The sequence below is a fragment of the Crassostrea angulata genome, chromosome 3, assembly GCF_025612915.1.
Source record: "Crassostrea angulata isolate pt1a10 chromosome 3, ASM2561291v2, whole genome shotgun sequence".
Taxonomy (NCBI): Eukaryota; Metazoa; Mollusca; class Bivalvia; order Ostreida; family Ostreidae; genus Magallana; species Magallana angulata.
Window position 1 is genome coordinate 41,736,130 of NC_069113.1, and position 23,710 is coordinate 41,759,839.

Below are 23,710 nucleotides of genomic sequence, written 5' to 3' on the forward strand. Positions count from 1 at the left end.
CTATTAATATTAAAGTTGAATAGAACTGAAAAAAAAAATCGTTTGTTTTCTTGGCATAAAAAGTTCTTCCTGATAGAATTGTTTTATTAGCAACCTAACTGATGAACAAGATGACAATAGTAACGTTGCTCAAATTTAATTTCGTAATAGTTTTTCTCACTCAAACTTGACATCAATTTCATCACTATGTTTTGTCACTGAAGTGGTAAATCACAATTTTTTCAAAGGAATTGCATACAAAAATTGAAGCTTTTATTGCTTTAAGAGATGATCATAACATAGGCATTAGGTACAGTCCCTTCCTGTATACATATTAATAAGCGCTTAAAATCCCGTTAATGAAATTGTTACAAATATACTTACTTACTTACTTCGTGCCTTCAGCAAATAAGGCCTTCAACGAGGATCTTCATTTCTGCTTGTCTGCTGTCACATCTGCTATACCATGCCTCAAATACATCCCTGATCTTTCATCTCTTTCGCCACTGACCTCCGCCATGTCTCCTTTGGCCGCCCTCTTTTTCTTTCTTTTTCTACCCTCGGTATTTCTGATATTTCCTTTCTCATGACATAGGCAATCCACTTCCATCGTTTTTCTTTTATCTGGTTAGATATGGCAGCTGTCGCAGTTGTCTTGTACAGCTCTTCGTTGCTGATCTTGTTTGGCCAGAATATCTTAAGGATCCTACGGAGGTATCTTGTTTGTCTAGTTTTTGTATGATGGTATTTGTCACTTTCCAGAACTCAGAACCACATAGTAGGACTCCAATTATGTTTGTTATGAATATCCTTATTTTGGTTTAGGTCCTGATGATGGATGACTTCAAGATATTCCTAAGGTTTGCAAAGTTGGCACAGGTTTTTGTTATCCTGTATTAGACGTCTATGGTAGAGTCTCCATTGGCTGTGATCTTGCTACCAAGGTATACGAAATCATTGACTTCTTGTATTCTGTTGTTGTTAGCTGTAACTTCGATTTATTTCTTTGGGCTAATCTTCATCATTTTTTCCTGAACATTTATATTATGTCCAATCTGTCTGCTGTATTTGACTAGGTCATTAGTTTTACTTTGGATATTTTTATGTTGCTGTGCTAGTAAAGTGATGGCATCTGCAAAGTAAAAATCTTCGAGTGGCTGTTTGAATGTCTAGGATAATCCTCTATTGGCCTGTCTAGTGATTGTTTTCATAAGCCATTCTTTGCAAGGATGAGAGAGCAGCGATGACAGCAGGTATACTTGGTGCACCCCTATTTGGACTGGGAAGCTGTCTGAAAGTTCTGTGCCGCAAATCACCTTTATGTGAAAGTCCTAATAGAGCATTCGTATGATGGAGATGATCTTGTTGCGGATGCCATAATGCATGATGATCTTCCCTAATGCGAAACGGTGTACACTGTCAAATACTTTGGCAAAGTCAATGAAATTTGCATATAGAGTGGTGTTCCCTTATTCGCTTTATTCTAAAATTTGCCTCAAGGAAAATATTTGATCTCCACATAATTTTCCTTTTCTAAATCTATCTCGTTCGATCCTTACAGAGATGCGGGCCTATCACTGAAGCCATTCTGTTTAGGATGATTCTGCTGACAATTTTGCTGGTAACTGACATCAGCATAATTTCTATTCAGTTATTTGTTTAAGCTATGTTTCCTTCCTTTGGTAGTTTCACAATGACACCAACCTTCCAGTTATTTGGTGCTGTTTCTGTCTTTCAAATGATTAGCAGGATATCAATAAGAAGTTTAGGTGTTTGCACTTCCTTAGCTTTCAGCATTTCTGTACGAGCTTGGTCGTTTCCTGGGGCTATCCCGTTCTTAAGAAGTTTTATGGCTTATTTTACTTCTTCGACTGACGGTACCTCAGTATCGATGCTGAGGGTGTCTACACCTTCACCTATTTGAGCTACTGTTGTTGGACATTCCTGGTTAAGTACTCTTTCGAAGCGATTTATTCCAACAGGTAAGCTCGTCTTTTGTACTGGAGGCCAATTTTCCAACTTGTTTTCGCACTGGTGTAACTGTTTCTCTTAATTCTCTACTCAAAGTTTTTGCGACGTGGTATAAGGTCCCTTTTGTCTTGTTTTCAGTCTTTCTCTTCTACATTTTGCGCTAGCCTGTCAACTAGGTCTTCCATGCACTTTTCTTTACTTCTTTGTCTTGTATTGAGTATCTTTCCTTCGGCTGATCTTTTAGCCTGACTGACTCGGTTGTTAGTATTTTTTGCTTTGTTTTACATGTACGTCTTTGTTCAATTAATTCCCATGTCTTTGTTGATTTCCATTTTTCCTTCCCTTTTTCATCCCAAGTAGTTTCTTTCCTGCTTTTACCAGTGTGTTACCAGTTTGAAACTCTTCAATGTCGAGTTGTTGTTTATTTCCTAGGATGGTGATGCAATTTTTAACCTCTGGTTGAAATGATTACTTGAATGTTGGATCTTTGAACTTGTTCATATTCACTTGGGGTTGTCGACATTCCCCTCTTCATCTTTCTCAATTTCAATTTCAGCTTTATTAGGACAAGTGTGTGGTCACCTCCTATATCAGCCCTTCTCAATGGTCCTGAAGTGTTCCTCTTCACCTCTTATTTATTAGTACATTGCCTATTTGGTTCTGTGTGGGACCGTCTGGTGAAGTCTGCGTTAATTTCTTAATAAGTGGTACCTTCTATAATAAACTTGTTTTCTTGACAAAAGTCGATTAGCCTGCTACCATTGTTGTTAATCACAACAAAGCCATTATTTCCCATTGTGGATCTCTTCCCTTTGTTGTTTGTGTCAACTTTTGCATTAAGATCACCCAATATGAGAAGTACATCATGGACATGCTTTCTGAAGTTCTTAATAAAAGGCGTCCTTGTCTTCCTCCTCTTTGTCCTCTGTTGGTGAGTAGCAGACTATAACAGTCAGTTTGGCATATTTCAAATGGTCTATCGCTATCTATCTATTGAAGTCTATCGCCGAATGGCTTCCAGCCTATCACATACTTCCCTAGTTTTCTGTCGAGTATTACGCCTTAACCGCTGCTGTGCTGCCAATCATTTCTTCCTGAGTATAGAATCTGATGACCAGTGGCAAGTTTTCGAGTCCCACTTCCTGTCCATCTTATTTCATATGTGCCTAGTAATTGGATGGTGTACCTGTCCATTTCCTTTAGGACTTGAGCCAATTTTCCTGTCCGGTAGAGGATGCAGACATTCTAGCATTCAATTCTACATACTTCTTTAGTGTGAAGGATGTTCACTATCTGGATGTCAGTTTCCTGTTGGGTTTGGCTGCCATCCAAAATGTGTTCAGTTTCCTGAGTAGCTTCTATCCTACCGTTGTCTATAATCCTCGAATTTGGTTTCTGTAGCGATCAGAATTGTTATATATTGTCTTTTAGAAATGCCCAATACCCGTTTAACACACCTACGAAAAGTGTATGAAAGTTTCAAGTAAATTTATCTAAATCGCGTAAAGCAGCTCTGTAGTTGGGGTCAATTTCAACAAGGTCATTTTTCAACGGGTAAAGGTAATCAGAGCTTATGAAAAATATTCAAGCGGTTGAAAAAACCCCGGAAATAAACTTTACGACTTTTGAGCTCGATTTTCAATACTGAAAAGCACTCCCGGATCAATATTCAACGTGAAATATGACCCTCGGGTCAATTTTTCAACTTGGGTCAATATTCTTCGTTACACATCAATCTTTCCTTGTTTGCTTATTTTCTGTGCTTGTCGGAATAGGGTTTGACAAGTACTTACTTCAATATGTAACCAGCTTCAAGACTTTAGCCAATTTGAGTTGCTCTAAAATCTTTAGCCTGTCCAAGTGGATAATCAAGATCACACTGTTTCTCTGAAGCTAGCTCTGTTCTACATATACATGGTTAAATCAACCATGTTAGTTTGAGTATGGTACATGAAAGACCAGTGTGTATTCTGATATGTGACCTGCTTCAAAAATTTTAACTTGCTCCAAAAACCTTAATTTCCTTTAGCATCTGAAACCTACGACTTTTGTTGATCACATGACGATTAATATATAATATATAGTAATAAGTAATAAACATTGTGGATTTCAATTTAATTGTTTGAATCATTTACATATGTTTTAGATATCAGTGTTAAGGAGGACATCTCCATTTTGATTTGTGCTCCAAAAAAAAACCCCGCAATTTTTTTAGTAAGCTGACATATTCTGGTCAGTAGTACAATGTACAATCACATTAGTAAGGGAGAATTTTAATGTAGAAAAATTTACAATTTACAAAATCATAAGTGGTCAATATAATCATAGATATATTCTCATTATCATTCAGTTACTGTTAATAAATAAATCCAAACAATATATTACTTACATTTTTAAAAAAAGAAACTGTCACATAAAGTTGTAATTCGAGAAAAAAGGAATGGGGTGTTTCCTGCTGTAGCATCTCCATTAAAAGCCAACAAAGAGGGCATGAATGTTTTATATGATATAAAGCACATGTTAACATTGATATATAAATTTTGTAAGAAAATTTCATTTAGTATTTTTTATGTGCTCAATGACATTCTCTTCAAGTTTGGAATAAAATCTCCAAAATTTGAAGTGTTGATTTTATTAACATTCACATAATATTATGATATCTGTATGTAAAAACTAAAAGGCAAATGTTATGATTTAATAGTTTTCAAATTTTATTTCTATTCCTAAAATTATTAAACAAAATTTGCAAAAAAAATCCACTGTATTTTTATTATGCAATTATTTTAGAAAATTGTAAATGACCTATGACATGCATCTGCTCAAAACATTTATTGAGCTAAAAAAACCCTCAATTTATGGTTCAGTCCGTTAGGTTCTTAAGTACTAGTATCCCTTAAGTATCCCATATGCACCATCTAAGCAAGTTTGGCGAATTTATGGTCAGTAATAACTTAGATATTGGATCTGCTCCAAATACTTTAACCATGCTATGCCGTAAGCATGCATGTAGTATAAACTTACCCCAACTTTGTCTCTTTGAGCCAAAAATGTCAATGATTTTAATTGATGGTAAATAGTTTAAATATAAGAAACAAGGAATCATTCCAACCTCATTTAGAACAGTATAATAAACTCTTTTCTACACAACTTCCTTTAATACCAGTAACTCAATTAGCTTCATCTTCTTTTTTATTGATTATTATAATTCTATTTATCAAATACATATGTGAGAGTTGACATTTTCCATTGATTTAATCAGTTAATTGGTATAATTTGTATCATTAGATATTATATTGATGTTTATATATGTACCACTAGTACTTCTGAAGTTTATCATAACATGATAAATGCAAAGTGTTTTACTCTAAATGAAGAACTGAGGTATTTAAATTCCATAAATATTTTTTTTTCTTCATATGAATGATATGACATTGTCATACTCCACTTTATTATAAACTCTTGACCTTTTTTCTTGAACATTTTCCTTGCAAAGTCTTGTTAAGAGCAAGACAAGATATACATAAGCTCCATTAGAGTACGAGGTCTAGTTTTGTAACACTTGTAGTTTTCTAGACGCATGCACAAAAGACTTGCATCTTCAGATCACTATCACAGCCACAAGTCTGTCAGAGTTACTGTCCATGAATGATAATAAATAGAAGACCTAAATGAAACTACACAATCATCTCTAGCTCCCTGGCGTACTCTATGGTCTGTTCAGCCAGCATCTTCGCAGGAATCACTTCATCAGCATCCTTCTTCTCATGCTGGAAATGGAAGAATCCATCAGGAGGTAGTGTCCATCCTCTCTGTAATGGAAAATATGTACGCATTTACATGGTAGTAAATAAATATTGTGCAAAACAGGTTGATACTGAGCTTATTTTTTCTTAAAAAGGATCTCTCTTCTTTCTCAATCTGTGACATAATCATGGAATTTGCAATTTTGTTAAAAACATCAGCATTTTCCATATAACAGCATTCATTGTTTTAAGCTCATGGAATTAATTTAGTGCACAATGCAAATTTCATCATGTGACTAAATGATTTTAAAAGACAGTAATACCTGTACAGCATAATCTTTCATCGGTTTTGCGTTCTCAAAAAAGAGCATTCTTGCTGCCTCATTTAGTGCTATTTTCTCATAAGCCTTTTCAATACAACTTGCAATTTCATTTCTGAAAAAAAAAAAGTTTATTAATATTATATGATCTTGCAGTTTACGCTCACTAGAAAAATTTCAGTAAGAAAAGCATGAGTCTTATAGGCCTTGACAGTAACATGAGTGTATTCAGCAAAGCAAAATATGGTTTAAGGGTTAAATAGAATGATTTCAATAGTTTTATAATTAGACCATAATATGAAATGTCTGCTATTTAAAAGCTCTTAATTTTTATTCAACAATAGTAAATATATATATATGATCATTATATCCATAGTGTAAATCTGGACTTATTAGCAAGTCAAATTTCAGTTTATAAATAGCATTTTTTTTCATCTCATACTGAAAAATGTTTTTTTGACAACAAACGGTCTTCTCAAAATACAGTCCCTTTGCCCTACTATTCTTTCTTTCAGCTGCATGAATCCTTTGAGATATTACTTTATCTATAAAAGCTTTGTAAAATTATCATTTTCCAAAATGAATTGCAAAAAAATGCATGATTTAATTTAGTTTTAAATTATGGGACACAGTACATCAACAATTTGTTTTATTTAAGCATAAAAAGTAAAAAGCAGTGTTTTCCCCCAACTTCCTCAGAACTGATGAAAAATGACAAGACAATTAAGACTATCTGAAAAATTTGTTTGACTTGAAATTATTCCATCTCGGTAAATTGTACAAAAATTTCTTCAGGATTCAGGATTTATTATTTTTGGTCAGAATTTTAGAATGAATAGAAATTGAAATTTAGGACAAAATTTCAAAGGGGGAAATTTAAAAACTAAAGCAATAAAACCAATCAAAACTTCGAATTGCCCTTCATAATACTATTTACCTAATTGTATCCAACAGTATATCAATGAAAAAGTTATAGTTTTCAGCTGGAACATTTCCCTTGGCGAGGAAAACCTGTGAATATAATCAATACATCTTAAAATTACTGTTAAATATTCCAAATAAACATGTATTCTATAACATGTTTTATGTAAAATATATTCCCTAATTTTTTCATTAAAAATATTTTTAAAACCATGAAGTTCTAAAGTATTACATGAAAAATCAAAAACCGGGTAAGTGTTTTTAGGAACTGATATGTAATTTTTATCAATGCCAAGTGCATTTTTATAGCAATTTAATAATTACATGAAGTTACCTTGTTATAACTACCCTCCATCAAATATTGTTCCATTGAAACAGGGTGTTTAATGTATATGTTATTCTGTAGTTCTTTTACTGGTAATAATTCAAGTTCCTGAAAATTAAATTCACAAAAGGCGTTGTCTTAAAACCTTGCAATTAGGTAGCCTCTCGAAAGTAAATAATTTTTTATTACTGATGAATAGACATGAAAACAAAGTTTTTAAAGATATAAACACATGCAAGACAAATCACTCTACATAAATGATGAAGACTGGCCATCTTACTGTATGGAATTCTGCCAATCTGTTCTGAGCCAACAAGCAGAGGAGATTCAAACCCAGTAACTGGTATTTGTAGGTAGACTCCGGAAGGTTATCTCTGGGAATCAAAACAATCCTCATAGCATACAAATGTAGCACATAACATTCATTTACTTAGCAGAGGTAAGAGGAAGTAATGACACAAGAAAATTCAAGGTGAAATTGGTTACATTAGAGAGAATTATGACACATACATGTTTATGTATAAAAGTTATTTGGTAAAATTGGTTTCATTTATTAGCTTCTTTTTTCAGCAATATTCTATTTTTCAACGATAACATTTAAATATCTAATATCATACTTATAGTCCATGTAATAACATTTCAATTGAGCCATGTATCTCTCAAACACTGGGATGTCTCTTTTAGCGATGGCCCACTGTGCACCTATTTCTAAGATATCTCCTGAAAACAATTTCAATGAGATGAATGGCACTAATCATTAATTACATTCATCATAAGACACCAATAACTCAGCACACAAGTTATAAAAATCTTCATTTGTCACACACACACAATAAATATCTTTTACAAAATTATTACAATTTTTACCACTTTTAATGAAATCTATCACAAACTTACTTGCAACTAGAAGTTCTTGTTTAGATGGTGCACTCTCGTCTGTAGGTAAAAATGTTACTCCTGTCAGAGCAATCTGTAAAAAAAATAAAAATTCCATTAAGCAACAGAGTTTCAAAAATTTTTAATTCCTCTCCAAGTCATGAAGGAGCGCAAAAGACCAGTGCTTATCTCCAGTTTTTGTGGTGGTAAGTGGAAAAGAGTCATTGACTGCCCCTGAATGGGACACCTGTCCATCACTTGTTAACCCCCAATGTAAGCTGGTGCCTACTTTGAAATAAATTGAATTCATGGGGGCAAAATTTTGCCAATTGTTTTTTGCTTATTCGTGGGGATGTAATTTGGTGGATGTGTTGGTTTTCAGGATTTGTAAAAGAGAACTCTTTCTAAATTTGTTTTCATCTAGGCTGTACATTCATGTGGGGAGGGCTACCCACGGATACCATAAAAATTGAGCAACCATGAATACAGGTACTACTGATTTGACAGCCATTACATGCAGCTGGGTGGACATGGACAATGTGGATAAAGTGCCTTGTCTAACAACAAAACATCGAGTGACCTTTGGGTTACTAGCCTACACTTATGACCTCTGAGCCATGTGATTCACATTAGCGTGATCTGCAAATAATACATAAATGAACCCAAACATCTTTCTTTTAAAGATCAGACACATTATTTTACTAGGGCCTATAAAAAAAATTGTGTGTTTAGGGTAACACTGATGAAAAAACAAGATATCTGTGAGCCAATGCTCACTAGTGATACCCCCGCTCTGGTGTGAATATGCAAAATAAGCAAAGTCGACATTTAACAGAAAGCTGGCATCCTATTGGTACAGAAATATATCCCACAATATGGCATGCCTAAACAAATAGTGTGTTAAAATTTCAAGCATCTGCGATAAATAGCTGCTGAGAAATCTTTGACGAAAATTTGTTTGAAAATTTTGGTTAAAAAATAAGCAAAGTCGTCATTTAACAGGAAGTTGACGTCCGATTGGTACAAAAATATATCCAACGATATGGCATGCCTTAACAAACACTGTGTAAAAATTTCAAGCATCTGCGATAAATAGTTGCCGAGATAAATGCGACAGAAATTTTTGTTTCGGACGGACAGACAGACAGACGGACGGACGGACAGACAGACACACAAGGGTAAAACAGTATACCCCCTCTCCTTCGGAGCGGGGGTATAATTAGGTTAGGTAGGTAGGAATTTTTTAAAATTTGATCATACTTTTTGTTTCTACATGAATCCTTAGAATGTTTGTTTGTGTCATATTTGAAAACAGATCTTTTAATAGAAATAATATTCACAATCGTATAAAAACAGACATCTAAAAAAGGTAAGATTGGGGCATTTTTGTAGGTTAGGCCGGGTTACCCTAAACACACAACTTTTTTTTTAGGCCTAGTCTCAGATTTATGAGTCAACAGATTTGTAGTAATTTAAAACTCTGGAGTGTATGTATAAAAAATTGTCTTTGTTTTTCCTGTCCTATGCAGGTACAAACAAACAAAAAATTTGCAAAAAATGAATGGACCAGACACAAAGTTAAAATTTGTTATTTTGCTTTCAACCACAGCAAGAGCCTTTGTTAAATTTGAGATCTAGTTAAAGACTTAAATTATGAAAGACTGTTTGATATTTGTTGATTTTGTTCTTAAATTGATCTACAAAATTAAATGTTCATTGAAGTGCAATTTCGATTAACATTTTGTATAGATAGTGTCATTGGCCACGAATTTATGTATACATGTATCCAACCACATTATCATGATATTTTCAAGGTACAAGCCCAAGTGAAAAAAGAATTTTCACTATCAAATGTTATATTGTCTTAAAATGAGTATCTAAAGGCCAAATTATTATGTTTATCAAAGTGTTTATTTGCAATAGCAGCAATACATTAATTTATATCAGAGAAATATCCACAAAATTGATAATAAGATATGGGAAAGAACTGGTAAATCATTACATTGCGTTTTAAGCCTAACCTATGTCGCATAAGTTAACACATTAACTTGATAAAATGTCATCTACTTAACTAAACGCTGAGGAAATTCGAAATCGTCAACAATGATGTTGCTGTTTCACAATCCATGGTTATTTTCCCTGCAAGTTCACTTGATAGAACCTTAAAGTTCTATTCTTATTGTATACAAACCTTTAATTTTGTAAGAAAGTCCCCACATCTGTCTAAATTCGGTGGCTTTTTGTCCCATTCTCTCTTCAAACTTTGGTACATGATCACGATTTCTTTCAACGATGCCATGTTTTTCTGTGACGCAGAAAATATTTTCTTTCGTCTGATTCGTTAAAATATAATGCGCAGACGTGAAACTGACTTCCCTTGCCGGTTGACAAATAAGCATGGAAAACGATATTTTGGATTCCCTGGAAGATCTTGGGTAAATGATTTAACACTTTTTTGATTTATAATAAAACAAATTTAAAGACAATTTAAACAAGTTTAATATGCAGTAAATTGGTGTGTTTATAACTGTAACAGTTTTACAGTACAGTTCTCGAGTACCTCGACACCCACCGTGTGAAAAAAAAAACACGGTGGAAAAAAAGGGTCTGTGACACACGGTGTAGATTCTACATGTGAAATAAAAAAAAAAATTAAGAAAAGGCACCGTGGTTGCCTGTATAAATCCCAGGCCAAGTTTCACTCCATTCCACGTTTTAAAAAATAAATAATAAATCTATGTTTAGAAATAATGAATTCATAAGGTATAAGGGCAAATGAAGGGTTATTTATTTTACATCCAAATTTAAAAAAAAATGGTATTGCATGTATAGATCTGCATTGCACTGACTAAAAAATGTTTTGGGATTTTTAATCAATTATCAGTGATTTGAAAACACAACATAATATTGTGTACTTTTTCAAAACACAACATAATATGGTGTACCTTTTCATTCATTAATTATGCATTCCTAATTAACTTTAACTAATGTTACTTGATTAATAATTACACATGTATATGTACGGTACATGTCAAATATATTTCTATTGAATGATGACATACACTGTTTGATATGCCATTATATAGGTATGATGCATGATAACATGATAATAGAAATGACATTGTAGGTATGATGGGTCTCTACTTGACCCCGCCGCTCTTTCTGAGGCTGTCAGTCAGGGTCCCGCCTCTACAGAATTCACTAAACTGGTATCATGGCTGACAGACAGACTAAAGGACTTCTGCGGACTAGAAGAAACCATCCATGCTACACACTGTAGGTTTATATGTTTCAAGTTTATTCTCAATAGTTTACAGTTTTTTTTAGGGCAACCATGCAATCGCAAAATTTATGTGTGATAATGAAATTATTTTTAACACTTAAAAAAAAAATTATTTGATAAAATACATGTACATGAAGTTAAATTGTATGTCTTTCTTAGTTAGCTACTAAATCAACAAAATCTATCCCCCCTTCCCCCCCCCCCCCCCCCAAAAAAAATTGTTTCTGCTTTACTGTAAATGATTGCTTTGTATTTTAGCACACCTAAACCTAAGGTTTGAGCGAGCTTTTCTGATCAAAACTTGTCTGCCGTCTGTCATTGTCAGCATTGTTGTCATAAACTTTTCACATTTTCATCATCTTCTTCTTCAGAACCACTAGGTCAACTAAGCATCCTTAGGTGAAGGGATTTCAAGTTTGTTCAAATGAAGGGTCATGTCCTCATTCAAAGGGAGATAGTTGAGAAGTATTAAAAATGTGTGGGCAAATCTTCATAAAAACCATTTGGCCAGAAAGGCTGAAACTTGTGTGGAAACATCCTACAGTAGTTTCAAATTTGTTCAAATCATGACCCCTTGGAGTAGAGTGTGGCCACAATGGGGGTTGAATTTTTACATAAGAATAACTAGAGAAACATATTTAAAAATCTTCTCAAAAACCGTTTAACCAGAAAAGCTGAATCTTAAAAATCTTCTCAGAAACCATTTAACCAGAAAAGCTGAATCTTATGTGAAAGCATCCTTAAGCAGTGAGGATTAAAGTTTGTTCTACTCATGACCCTGGTTTAGTGTGCAATCACAATTTGGTTGAATTTTTACATAGGAATATATGGAGAAAAATCTTTAAAAATCTTCTCAAAATCTAAAAACAACAAAAGGGGCTTCATGTTTAATATAAGAATATGTGGAGAAAATTATGAAAATCTTTTTCATTAAGATCTAATCAATCATTTTGTTTTAGATTTATTTAAATGCATGTTTCTGAACATATTTATTTTAATATAGCTCCAGATGATGCTGCCAATTTTGTAATGGAACTCAGCGGTTGTCTCAGAGAATTAAGTAAGTATTTCAATTTACATGAAGTAATGAACATTGATGCAAAACCTTGATAAAATGTTACTGTTATTGTGGAATCATACAGATTTTTGGTGGCCTAATTTTTTATTGCCAAGTCTTCATCTTGAAAAAAATGGTACCGTAATCCATGAAAATGTGTCCCCACAAATGTTGATTCAATTCCACAGTATATAGTTATGCTTGAAGTTTTAATTGCTGATAAACTGTACTATTGTAGATTGCCCATACACTAGCTTGTATGAAGGGGGACCAGTGACTGAAAGACTTAAAACCAAAGAAAGTGCTGTACAATTGTTAGGTATGCACTGAATACTGAAATTGTGTTTGCTGTAAGAAGAAGGAATAAGAAATATTACATGTAATGATTCTTTGCAATCTGTTTGTTTGTCACAGATTATCTTACATCCGAGCTACAGACTGCTCATATTCTTGCTGTAAAGAAGCCCCAGGAGCTAAGGTCCACTACCTCACCAGACAACCAGTCTATTGCAGTGAGTTAATAGGAGAACAGATTCCAAATCTCTACTGCAGTTAAGCTAGAATTCAATGATTGTAGATGTACAAATTGTTTCTTTGTAATGAAAAGTTCATTGCATTATCAATGGTAAGAATGTGTGCCAAATATCTGAGTCTTAAGCAATATTTTTTTTTCATTATGCTAAAATATCTATGACATCCGTTTCCTGTTTATTTTATAGAATGAGTCAGACATTGCAAAACATCTGAAGATTATGCTCATAGCTCTTGGATTTCCAAAACCACCTGCAAACATAAATTCCTTCCAGCTCTTCAGTAAAGTAGAAACAAAGGTAAAAAAAAAAAAGTAGAATGGGTTATAAATAGTCTTACATATGTAATGACATAAAGATTGTTTTATAAACAGATTGTTCAAGAACAGAATAAATGGTGTATTAATGTAGGGTACATTTTGATATATCTTTAATATGATTTGATGCAGGTAAATGAATTAATGAGTAAGAACCCAGGTGTTATAAGTAAGCCCCTGCTGAAGGCTCGTCTGTCGGACAAGCAGTGGGAACAGATCATGAAGATCAACGACAGCCTGGTGAGAGAATACACCACGCGGCGGGAGATGATCCTGAAGCGTCTGGATGTCACCATACAGTCATTCATGTGGTCAGAGGCAGCAAAGGTTGGACTTTTTCCTACATATAGTTGGTGTCATTTGTTACCTTTCACCATTATCCTTTTATTTTAGAGAAATAAATTATGAATTTTGTTCTAAGGCCAATTTTTATCAAAAACAGATTCAGATGAAGGTGAGCCTGAGGTATTGATTTTTTAGGCCTAACGTCATAGATAGCTGTCAGATTTGCTTCTGTAAGACATTTTCGTCATTAATATTGGTGTTAAAGTGTTTGAACTATTACAAATATTGAATATTATGTGTATTATCATGAATATAAAGCAAAATGGGAGTGAAGCAATTTTTATTTTTACTTGACTTAGCAGAAAAGAGAAAATGAGATTGCTGCTGTGTACCAGCCTGTTAGGAAACTATTAAAAGCTTCTTGTGATCTGTCTGTGGCTGACATTTTGTCTGCTAGAGAAGGTAAGAATGTGGGTTTTAAAATCTTTATTCATTCATAAATAAATCAACTTTGGAAAGTATCTAAATATTTTGCTTAAAGAAATCATAAGTGTTTGAAAACTGTAATATCTTGATTTCAGATTTAACTTATGTACACAAGACAAGCAGTGGTGATGCAAGAGTCAGATGTGCAATAAACAAAGTGAAAATTCCAAAGGTAAATGTTAAGTCTCTCATAATGCTTGTATAATGACGATATGCATTGATAACAACCATCAAACCACCTGTCTGTTATGTATAAATACAAATGTTTGATTTCCCCCCAGGTTCCTGATAGGGGTGGCAGAGTCTGGGAACAAGAACCGCCCCCACCAGAGATGCCCTCTTTTCAAAAACGGGTAGATCAACCTCAAGGTCAAAGGCCACAAAGTATGTCAATCTTTTGTTTATGACATTTAAAAAACTGGTAGCCTCAAAAATTTTTCTTCATCTGTACACATCATGGCTGATGAAGAGACATGAGCCTCTGTTCATATGTTGATATGATCTGTTGTATGTGAAATTGCTTAGAACTGATTTATTTCTTGATACATGTACTAGTACTTGTATATAACATCAAGGTCCATAGCCAAGTCTTTTGCATTTCAAAAAAAAAAAAATCTTGTTAGTGGTACATGAATTGATTTGTAAACTTTCCTAGTCTGTAAAGTTATATTGACATTGCAGCTTTGATTTGTGAATATTAGTAATCAACTTTCTCTTTTTGACCTTTAGGTGGCAGAGGAGGTAGAGGCGGTCGAGGAGGACGGAGTGACAGAGGGGGCAAGGTCCAGGGAGGCTGGGGGGATCAACAGCAGGGGCAGAGTTATGGAGGAACCTGGAACCAGAGTGGGGGAGGATATGGTGGGGGAGGGGGGAGGGGAAGGGATCACTATCAGCAGGATGGAGGCCATCAAGGGGGAGGATACCAAGGGGGATATAATGATGGTGGTCATCGAGGTAAGTAATCGCTATTGACAAAAAAATGAAAGAAGTAAAAAAAAAAAATGATATTGGCTTTTTTTATTAGAAAATGGAAATAAAGAATGATTTCTTAAATTTTTTAAAAATCTGTTGATTGCATATTACATTTGATGCATAAATTGCACTACAAATACATGTATACATGTAAGTACATCAGGTCACAAAGCCTAGAAACATTTACATCATGTAATGTAAACAAATAACAAGGACATCAATTGTGCAGTGTATAGGGCGGGCTTGTAAAAGATATCATTAGCTACTTATAATCTTGTAACAAACAATATTAGTGCCAATGCACTAGTACAGCAGAACTCATTAATAGTGAATTTCAAAGAAGCATGGAAATTTTTTTTTATTTTGGCTGAAATTTGTTATATGTTTTTAGCATATTTGTATGAAATCTTATAGCGAATTTGTTAAAAAATGGTCAGCTATGATAAAATATGTTAAAATTTTGCCAGCTGGTGTCTTAAATAACTTTGGTAAAGCTATGTATTCCTTACAACTTTGTTCTTTATATACGGCAATTTTTTAACGGTAAATATCAAGAACTTAATTTGCCGGAACATGAATAAGAATTTGTTATAACTGTAAATTCGGTATATCCATGTTCGTTATACTAGTATTCAAATTTTGCACAAGTTTACACAATGTTGTAAAATAAAAACGTTGATAAATTATTCTTACACAATTTCGTGGTTGACCATTTTAAATTTGCCTTTACACTGTTAATGATTGGAGAATAAAAGATGATTTGATTTATTTTTATTTTTTGTAACAGGTGGAGGGCGTGGAAGAGGAGGCCGGCCAGGGAGTGGGCGTGGCAGGGGGAGGGGCAATTATTAATGGTGTGCTTTCTTCATGTATTATCTTTATGCTATGGGATGCAAGCTGAAAATTTGTGACTGAAAATTATGACATATATCCACTGCAATTTTGCATTTGTTTTATTGTTTCATTAAAAGTAGAAGAGTTCATATTCCTTTTATCAAACTATATACACGTGTATGTATTAAGTCTATAGTTTTTGAAACTTCTGAGAATTTTCAATGAAGAATCAATTCTTTATATTACTGCTGAAATGAACACATTGATATATGCATTATTTCCCTATAATCTCTGTCAACAGCCACGATTAGTTTTCATTTTCTATTGTTGCGCTCATTGCTTCACACCCCGTCTATGAGGCCGAGATCACTACTCATGTTTCAAATCACGTTACATTGGAAGGATTTATATTTTTTAAAATGCATTTTGATAACCCCTGCACTGGTAAGGGATATCCAAAAGACGAAACAAAACAGACTAAGATCCAGGCAAATGTAATCTGAAAACCCTCGATCATTGTAGAACGTTTCTCTGTGTCGTATAATTGTTGTATCATCGCACGTTCGCAAATCACTGTTACTGTAGTAGGCCATGCAGTGACAGCATGGACATCAGAAAACGAGATGATTTTTTTTTTTTTTGGAGAAACTGAGAAATATGACAACAAGTTGTTAATTTCTTGTATTTATTATTGCTTATTGACGATGTTGGATGAAGAGCTCTCTGTATGAACGACACACGTGTTTAATGAGCACGCGAAGAAAGACAGTCTTACGTGTACCTATATCTGTGCAACTGCTAATAATATGGAAAATTCTGTCAAAGAGTATACCCTCTTTGATTTTGTATCGATTTTATCCTGTGTTATTTTCTTTTTCCCCAAACATTTTACTACAAAGTGTAATTCATGCATTTAGAACTCTATGCATTCTGAATGCCTCGATTGGAAAGCAACCGACCGTAACTTTATTGACCGGTGTCGTATAATTTAAGGTCGGCCCCGTGAAATGGTCCGGCCGGACCTTAAATGTTAACATTTAAGTTCCGGCTTTCCCTTATAAGAAAAGGTCCTACCCGTAGTCATTTATTAAAGTTTCTCTAAAATTAATTATTCTCTTTTGCTAATGCACTTGTATCTTAAAGATGTCTTTGTTTACATAATCCAGCCGGGTATTTGCGTATGGTACAAGTATGACGGTATTATTTTAATAAATTACTTTGTGGAATATCAAATATTGATAGCGGGTTCGATTTTGACCAATTGTTTAAGAATCTAAAAAAAAAAACAGGAGTATTTTGTCGATAATTTGCACACACCATGTAGTCCCTTTGTTTTTAAATCTCTTCCGGTGTATATGTTTCACAACAGGTGAACACGGGTAAAAGAAGCCCTGCAGGCATTCACACCTGTGCTAACCAGAATACACCCCATAGCTGAGAAAGAAAAAAAATGTCTCCGATGTATTGTGTTCTTCGCAACTAAGATTGTCTTTTTAGCTAGTACTTTGTTTAATTTTCAGTAGATCAGAAACTTATGATAATATACTAATAATTTATACGTCTCTAGGTAAATTTATCACTAGTTTAAAAATAAATGATAAAAGGTCGCATATGTGGATTACCGTAACAGAGGGTATACGTTGACAATATAGTGTACATACGTAGCTGTGGTAGATATAAGGATGTGAAAACACAAATGAAATTAATTAGATGATACGTGTACATATAATTAAAAAGCATGTTTTAATTGACTACCGGTATAGTGTTTAAAAAAGTAATGAAAGTGATAATGTTGAATGTAATAATTCTCTCTCTCTCTCTCTCTTTAATTAATCTCTCTCTTGTAATTAAGCAAGGATTTGGTAACAAGTAAACACTTAATTAGTAAATCCGTTTCCATCGATAAAGTTTACAAATTTCAAATTTTTGATATGTCTAAGTTATGATTTCTCTGAAAGCACATTTATGAAAAATTAAAAGATGAACTGATACTTACAAAAATTGCGTTGAGCAAGAAAATAACAACATGTACATGTAGTTGCAAGGTGTATAATTTGTGATAAAACTGCTATGTTACAAAGCGCTTTAATGCAGATATATATATTTGTAAACTGCCTAAAAAACACAATATCCTTGCGGTTTAAAGAAAAATATGTATCTCCATGGAGAAAAACATTGATGTTCTTATCAAAAGGGATAGTGTCTAAGAGTAGCGGTCTTGCATTGGTATAGATTAATCTCTCTCTCTCTCTCTCTCTCTCTCTCTCTCTCTCTCTCTCCACGGATTAGGATTTACATGATTTTGAATTAGGTATTTTTTGTGTCGAAATTTCTGATGATTAGTCTAGCGCCCCCCCCCCCCCCTTTTAATTTGCTTCCGACGCCACTGCATGACTGCATGGATGCAGTGAGTTTGTTATAGATTCTTGTTGTGATAATTTTCAGTTGATCTTCTTAATATTGGAGTGGACATGAAATTGACTTCAGCGTAGGTTTATTTTCAAAATGTATTCAGAGTAGTGACACATTATCTATAATAATATTTATATAAATGATTTTCATCGTTAAAATATATCTATTAAAGGAGCGAGACCTAGTACAAATAAATGTTTTGTGTCCTTAAAAAAAGACAATTCAATTAGAGTAATATCAAGCAAGAGAAGTAATATAACATATTTAAATTGATTTTTATCCGCCGACCTTTTAAAAATGTGACAAATGCATGGAATCCATTGCAGCAAACGATTGTCCGTTTCGGTGATAGACTTGTCCTCTGTTTAACAGTTACTGTATCGATTTTCATCTAATGACAATAAGAAAATTAATGCTTGTCATGATGTTGACACGATATTTGTGAAAAAAATAATTAAATATAAATGATATATGTGGGGGTTCCAGGCAGGCAGAAATCTAGAATAAAATTTTACCGGGATGTGAACATTTGCCTTTTTCATACAAAATATTTAATATTTTCCACAGGTGCTTGAGGACAAGACCCGGCCCCCCTCCCCCCCCCCCCCCCCCCATCTAAATCCTCGGTATAGTTGACCTTTTTGATAGAGATTTCTTTGAAGTCATGTACACAACGTGTTCTAAAAATTAACTGAAAATAAATGTAAAACACCCCCAATGCATTTGAAAAGAGGATCCTTTTTTTATGCAGGTTGGAGTTGTTTTAAATTAATCGTTTATTTTCAATTAATATTAAGATATTCGATATGTAGTACATGTTGTGTACATGACTTTACATAACCTACACATATGCCCTAGTGCAAATAAAAATAGCAATGATAAACCGCTTGCAGGTATCGTTGTAATTGAATTGTAAATAACATTTGATTTTAAAATGGGTAACGTTTTTAAGCTTGTATCATATTGGAAAGATGCGCAAAAAGGAGACGTGTGAAATGTCAATTGTTTACACAACAACTTCAAACAGTCAAACACTGAAGGTGTGAACCCCTCACACCTGCAGGGTGGTGTGTGTATATAACACCTGGTTCAAGCCATTGTTTAATTATTGACACCAATCAGTTTCATTTCCTGTTAATATAAGATTGACCAGTAAAATTAAAGTTGAAATAATTATTTTGATTAATTTGTGTTCACCAGGCTACATGTATATGTATTTTTATTTATATTCTGTGCTGGATATGTACTGACTTACTTCGGGTAGGTACTTCTTAAAAAGAATGACAAAATAATCCCACTTATTTTGTTCCAAAATACTCGATATTGAAAAAATAAAAATGAAAAATATACCCCGGACCTTTTATGTTAGACGGACCTTTTCTTATACGGGCCGGACCCTTTTAGAGCAAAGGCGGACCCTAAATGTTAACATTAAAGGTCCGCCCCGGACCATTTTACGGGGCGGACCTTAAATTATACGACACCGGTACATATTTACATCAACCGAGTAGGATTCCGTCTATTTCTTACGGAAACTAAATAAATATTTAACTCGTAGCTCTATAAGAACAGACGGGACTGAAATGTACACTCCCCGTTATCGATTTGTCAAAACCTACAGCGGCTGAAACTGACAAGACTAAAATCGATCTACACGCCCCGTTTATCGATTGATTGGTCGAAATCTACAGCGACCTATGAAAAATCACGGACTGCACGAAATATTCAAGATGATGTCAGACTCAAAATTCCTATAGGAGACGACTGGAGAATAATGTCCGCGGCGTCTCTTTGATCTCGGCAATAACTGTAGTAGAGTTGGCTGTTTCTCTTAGCTAACGTACGGTACTTGTGTACATGTACAATGTGGATAAACAGTTACTTACTGTAGTGAATTTTACTTACTTTTTACAACCAATTTATTAATATTTTTTAAAACAAAGATGTAAATATGCTTTCTTTGATGATTTATGCGGGTTATGAAGAGGCAATAATTTCAAGAAAAAAAACCCGCTTACGCTGTTTATGTTGTGTTTCTGCAATGTCGCCACCTCTATATCCCGCATGAATCATCAAAGAAAACATTTCATTGTTTAAAACATCCAAGTAGCAGTTGAGGAGCGATCGAAACCGATATGGCGACCAAGTATGAATTCATGTCAGCTTAATGGGTATATCCATAATTTGAGATGAACACCCTGTCCACTTGAAGTAGCCAGTAGAATATGAATACTATTCTCTTGACGTTTTCAAAGAACAATGTAAGCTATCGTAATGAAAAATGATTTATTCCCCTTTGGAAGATAAACCGCCCGACACATTATATTACAAACCTTTTTGCCTCATAAATTTTAAGTAAAATTAACCTAAAATTAAGGGTATCACACGAATTCAACAAGTGGGGTAATCCAATTTAACAAAAAAATAAAAAAAATTGGAAGACGATTATATATAAGGATTAAGGAAATCCAACAAGCCCGAAGGGCTTTATGATAGATTTTAACTATTTTTTTTTATGTAGCATCATCTATGTATTACTACGCAGCGTAGCCAATACCGTTTTCTGGTTAAGCTATAAGGCACGCACATTTTGTGTCACTCATGTTTTTGAAGTTATTCGGTTTTAGTGTTCAAAATTGATTCGTAATGTCATCACAGACAAAGACAGTTGAAAATGTAAATATATACATGTATTGCTTTAATATATGAAAGTTAGATTGAATCAAACTGAATCATGATCAGATGCTCCTGTACCTTTGATTATATTCTGTATGACATGGCGTGGGTTGTTACCTGCTTTGGCCACAGAAAAGTAATATTGTAGGGTGCTGAGATACAAACTTGTTGAGATACAAACTTTATGCTCTCATATAAAATTTACATCCCTTGACATTCAATAAGGTTTAAAAAAAAAGGACCCAAAAAACCAAAAAACCCAAAACAACAACAACAAGAAAAAAAAAAACACCCCAAAACAACAAACAAACCCAAATAAATAAAACACAAATACATGTAACTATGAACATGATGGGTTTATTATACTTCAGTAAAAAAAAAGAAAAAAAGAATGAGCAATATGAGTAATGTATATCGTCCATATAAAATACAAAATCAAGTATGAGCGAACTGTCAATGAAGAGGCTGCACAATAACCTGTTGAATACACTGACATTTGTAACGACCGTGCCACCTCTGATCACAAGAGTAGAGTTCCAGTTGACAGTGGCTGGCGCATGCGCTGTCACACGAATGCCTGTCGCTGTAACACTGTGTCGTCCCGCAGTCTTCTGTTAACACCAAACATTATTTAGTGAGCTTTGTTTAGAGTACTGCACAAGTACAAGCATTGTTTTGTTTTGTGAAATGTTTATTATACAAAGTATAAATATTTTTGTCTGGATAGTTACAAAATTTTAATAATGGTTGGTCAGATAAACCAACTGCTATTGAAATACTTTTTAAAGAAAAATTTATACTCGGTCTGTCTTATTCATTTAATTTCAAGGCTAATCTCTTCGCAACACATTGTATTGGGGCAAGTATGTAATGCTAAAAGTAAATATATCATTTGGCTACAAGGAGGCAAATAAGCCATGTCCGCTGATCATAGAAAAGCGATACTCACCACTGTATCTTCGCATTTTTGATTGTGCCATATTTTAAAGGCGGAAAAAAGGATCGCGATAGAATTAATTTCCATTCTTTAAAAAAACCCCTATACCTTTTAATTCAATACTGCCGGTAGTTGGTGTCAGCGTTGATATGATTGTACTTGGTGCCGTAGCTGCTGCTACTGTGGATGTTTCTGGAAGGTCAAAGCCGCACCAACAAATGAAAACACGTGACAGGAAGTTGTCAAAGTAGCAGAACCCCCGTCCCCCTTGCTCTCTACAGATTCTGGTACATGACTCCCGACAGTCGGACTCCCCATTAAAACACATTCCTGATCGACAGACCTCTGTCGTCCAGTCCGGCAAAATGGCGGATGACTCTGAGAAAAAGTGTTTAAAGTGTTACTAAGTTTTCATTCATATGGTTCATTTACACTTACATCTACCGAGTATGATTCTCTCTATTTCTTACGAAAACCTATAATTAATTCATAGCTCTTTAGAGACAGACAGGACTGAGATCCACACGCCCCATTTGCAACTAAAAACTGACAGGACTGAAATCTAAACGTCCCGCTTTCGATTGGTCGAAACCTTCAGCAACCTAAGAAAAATCACGAACTGCACGAGATAATCATGATGCTGTCAGACTCAAATTCCCATAGGAGACGATCTGGCTGTCTCTTTTAGCTAAGGTACTGAACAACAGAAATTTAGAAAAAAAATTGCTTACTTTTTGCAATCAATTTCTTAATTTGTTAAAAGGAAGTAAATATATAAAACAATAAAATACTTTCTTCGATGATTCATGGTTATGATGGTAGGGATCATTGCAGAAAAAAATTACATAACCCACGTTTGCGGGTTATGTAATTTTTTTGCTACATGTATGTCGCTACCTTTATATATCCCGCATGAATCTCATAAGAAAGCTTTTTTTTTTGTTCAAACATTTAACATTTTTAGCCTCAAACTGTCTTATCGAGATGTGTTTTGTTACACAGAACCGCCTCTATTTACTCGTAGAAATATTCATGATCTTGTTACTTAAACACGAATAATATTCTAAACATGTCCAGTACGTATTGATAACATATGCAGATGCGTTTCTTCTTTTTTCATTACAATTTAAGAGATCATATATATATTATGCTATATCAAAATGGGTCAGTTTCGTATGTTAATTTTCCCTTTTTTTCTTTTTGAAAAGTGTGTGTTTTTCAATTTACAAATATTGACATGCTATAGCTAGTGAAGTTTTTTTTTTTAGCATGCAATAAAAATGGAGAGGAGTCCGATGGATTCAAACTGATTCATACACAATAAATTATACTCAGGTATTATAATACTTACCGGAGAAAATCCAAAAAATTAAAATAGCCCGGTAAGTTGATTCCATTCTGAATAAGAAAAGGGTTTATGCAATGTAAATGTTGGAAAAAGAAGAAAATCTTTATTTATACTTACAACTCTGGCAACTCAAATAGAGAAACATGAAAACAATGTTCATACTAAATAACAATAATACAAAGATTACGTACTTTCAAATATTTCCAATGGTTCTGGTTCAAGCTTTCATCTGTGTATGAACAGTTGAGGGAAACTGAACAATACAAGCCATGTGGGGCTGCTGTTCATTTCGCTTTTACCAGATTTGGTAGCGCATAGATGATTGTAAATGATGGCATTGTTTTGGCAAAATTTTCACAACATGTTGATTCGTTCATAACTATTGTCTATATATGTCAAATATGTTTGGCAACACCCACATTCATAACGAATTCTCTC

General features: G+C 34.0%; 3 protein-coding genes across 3 annotated transcripts; 1 reads left to right on the forward strand and 2 right to left on the reverse strand.

Annotated features, from left to right (window-relative positions):
- Window positions 1-5,126: 5,126 nt before the first annotated feature.
- On the reverse strand, window positions 5,127-10,483 carry LOC128177810 (26S proteasome non-ATPase regulatory subunit 8-like). The gene is made up of 8 exons (XM_052844676.1): window positions 10,327-10,483; window positions 8,157-8,229; window positions 7,877-7,979; window positions 7,540-7,633; window positions 7,269-7,367; window positions 6,951-7,024; window positions 6,017-6,128; window positions 5,127-5,759 (listed from the first exon to the last, which is right to left on the reverse strand). Exons 1-8 carry the CDS (start codon window positions 10,432-10,434, stop codon window positions 5,625-5,627), a joined length of 798 nt encoding a protein of 265 aa, XP_052700636.1. The 5' UTR covers window positions 10,435-10,483; the 3' UTR covers window positions 5,127-5,624.
- LOC128177809 (protein FAM98A-like) lies at window positions 10,461-16,037 on the forward strand. Its single transcript, XM_052844675.1, has 12 exons — window positions 10,461-10,570; window positions 11,263-11,411; window positions 12,422-12,478; window positions 12,714-12,794; window positions 12,890-12,987; window positions 13,195-13,305; window positions 13,455-13,649; window positions 13,970-14,069; window positions 14,189-14,265; window positions 14,375-14,477; window positions 14,823-15,047; window positions 15,853-16,037. The coding sequence occupies exons 1-12, from the start codon at window positions 10,533-10,535 to the stop codon at window positions 15,915-15,917; spliced, it is 1,299 nt and encodes a 432-aa protein (XP_052700635.1). The 5' UTR covers window positions 10,461-10,532; the 3' UTR covers window positions 15,918-16,037.
- A 5,287-nt stretch (window positions 16,038-21,324) lies between these two features.
- Window positions 21,325-23,614, reverse strand: LOC128178591 (uncharacterized). Its single transcript, XM_052845843.1, has 4 exons — window positions 23,464-23,614; window positions 23,276-23,322; window positions 22,033-22,302; window positions 21,325-21,598 (listed from the first exon to the last, which is right to left on the reverse strand). The coding sequence occupies exons 2-4, from the start codon at window positions 23,319-23,321 to the stop codon at window positions 21,441-21,443; spliced, it is 474 nt and encodes a 157-aa protein (XP_052701803.1). The 5' UTR covers window position 23,322; window positions 23,464-23,614; the 3' UTR covers window positions 21,325-21,440.
- Window positions 23,615-23,710: the final 96 nt, after the last annotated feature.

What these genes read in the sequence shown, in the direction of transcription:
- LOC128177810 (XM_052844676.1), bottom strand. Translation starts at nt 10,434, where the DNA reads ATGGCATCGTTGAAAGAAATCGTGATCATGTACCAAAGTTTGAAGAGA. An exon ending in TGTTATTACATGGACTATAA is followed by an intron (nt 7,634 to 7,876) that starts GTATGATATTAG and finishes TTTGATTCCCAG; the next exon opens with AGATAACCTTCCGGAGTCTA. An exon ending in TGGAGGGTAGTTATAACAAG is followed by an intron (nt 7,025 to 7,268) that starts GTAACTTCATGT and finishes TTATATTCACAG; the next exon opens with GTTTTCCTCGCCAAGGGAAA.
- LOC128177809 (XM_052844675.1), top strand. Translation starts at nt 10,533, where the DNA reads ATGGAAAACGATATTTTGGATTCCCTGGAAGATCTTGG. An exon ending in CAGACAACCAGTCTATTGCA is followed by an intron (nt 12,988 to 13,194) that starts GTGAGTTAATAG and finishes TTTATTTTATAG; the next exon opens with AATGAGTCAGACATTGCAAA. An exon ending in CATTTTGTCTGCTAGAGAAG is followed by an intron (nt 14,070 to 14,188) that starts GTAAGAATGTGG and finishes TCTTGATTTCAG; the next exon opens with ATTTAACTTATGTACACAAG.
- LOC128178591 (XM_052845843.1), bottom strand. Translation starts at nt 23,321, where the DNA reads ATGGAATCAACTTACCGGGCTATTTTAATTTTTTGGATTTTCTCCG. An exon ending in AATTTTTTGGATTTTCTCCG is followed by an intron (nt 22,303 to 23,275) that starts GTAAGTATTATA and finishes ACTTTTTCTCAG; the next exon opens with AGTCATCCGCCATTTTGCCG. An exon ending in CGGCAGTATTGAATTAAAAG is followed by an intron (nt 21,599 to 22,032) that starts GTATAGGGGTTT and finishes TGGTGTTAACAG; the next exon opens with AAGACTGCGGGACGACACAG.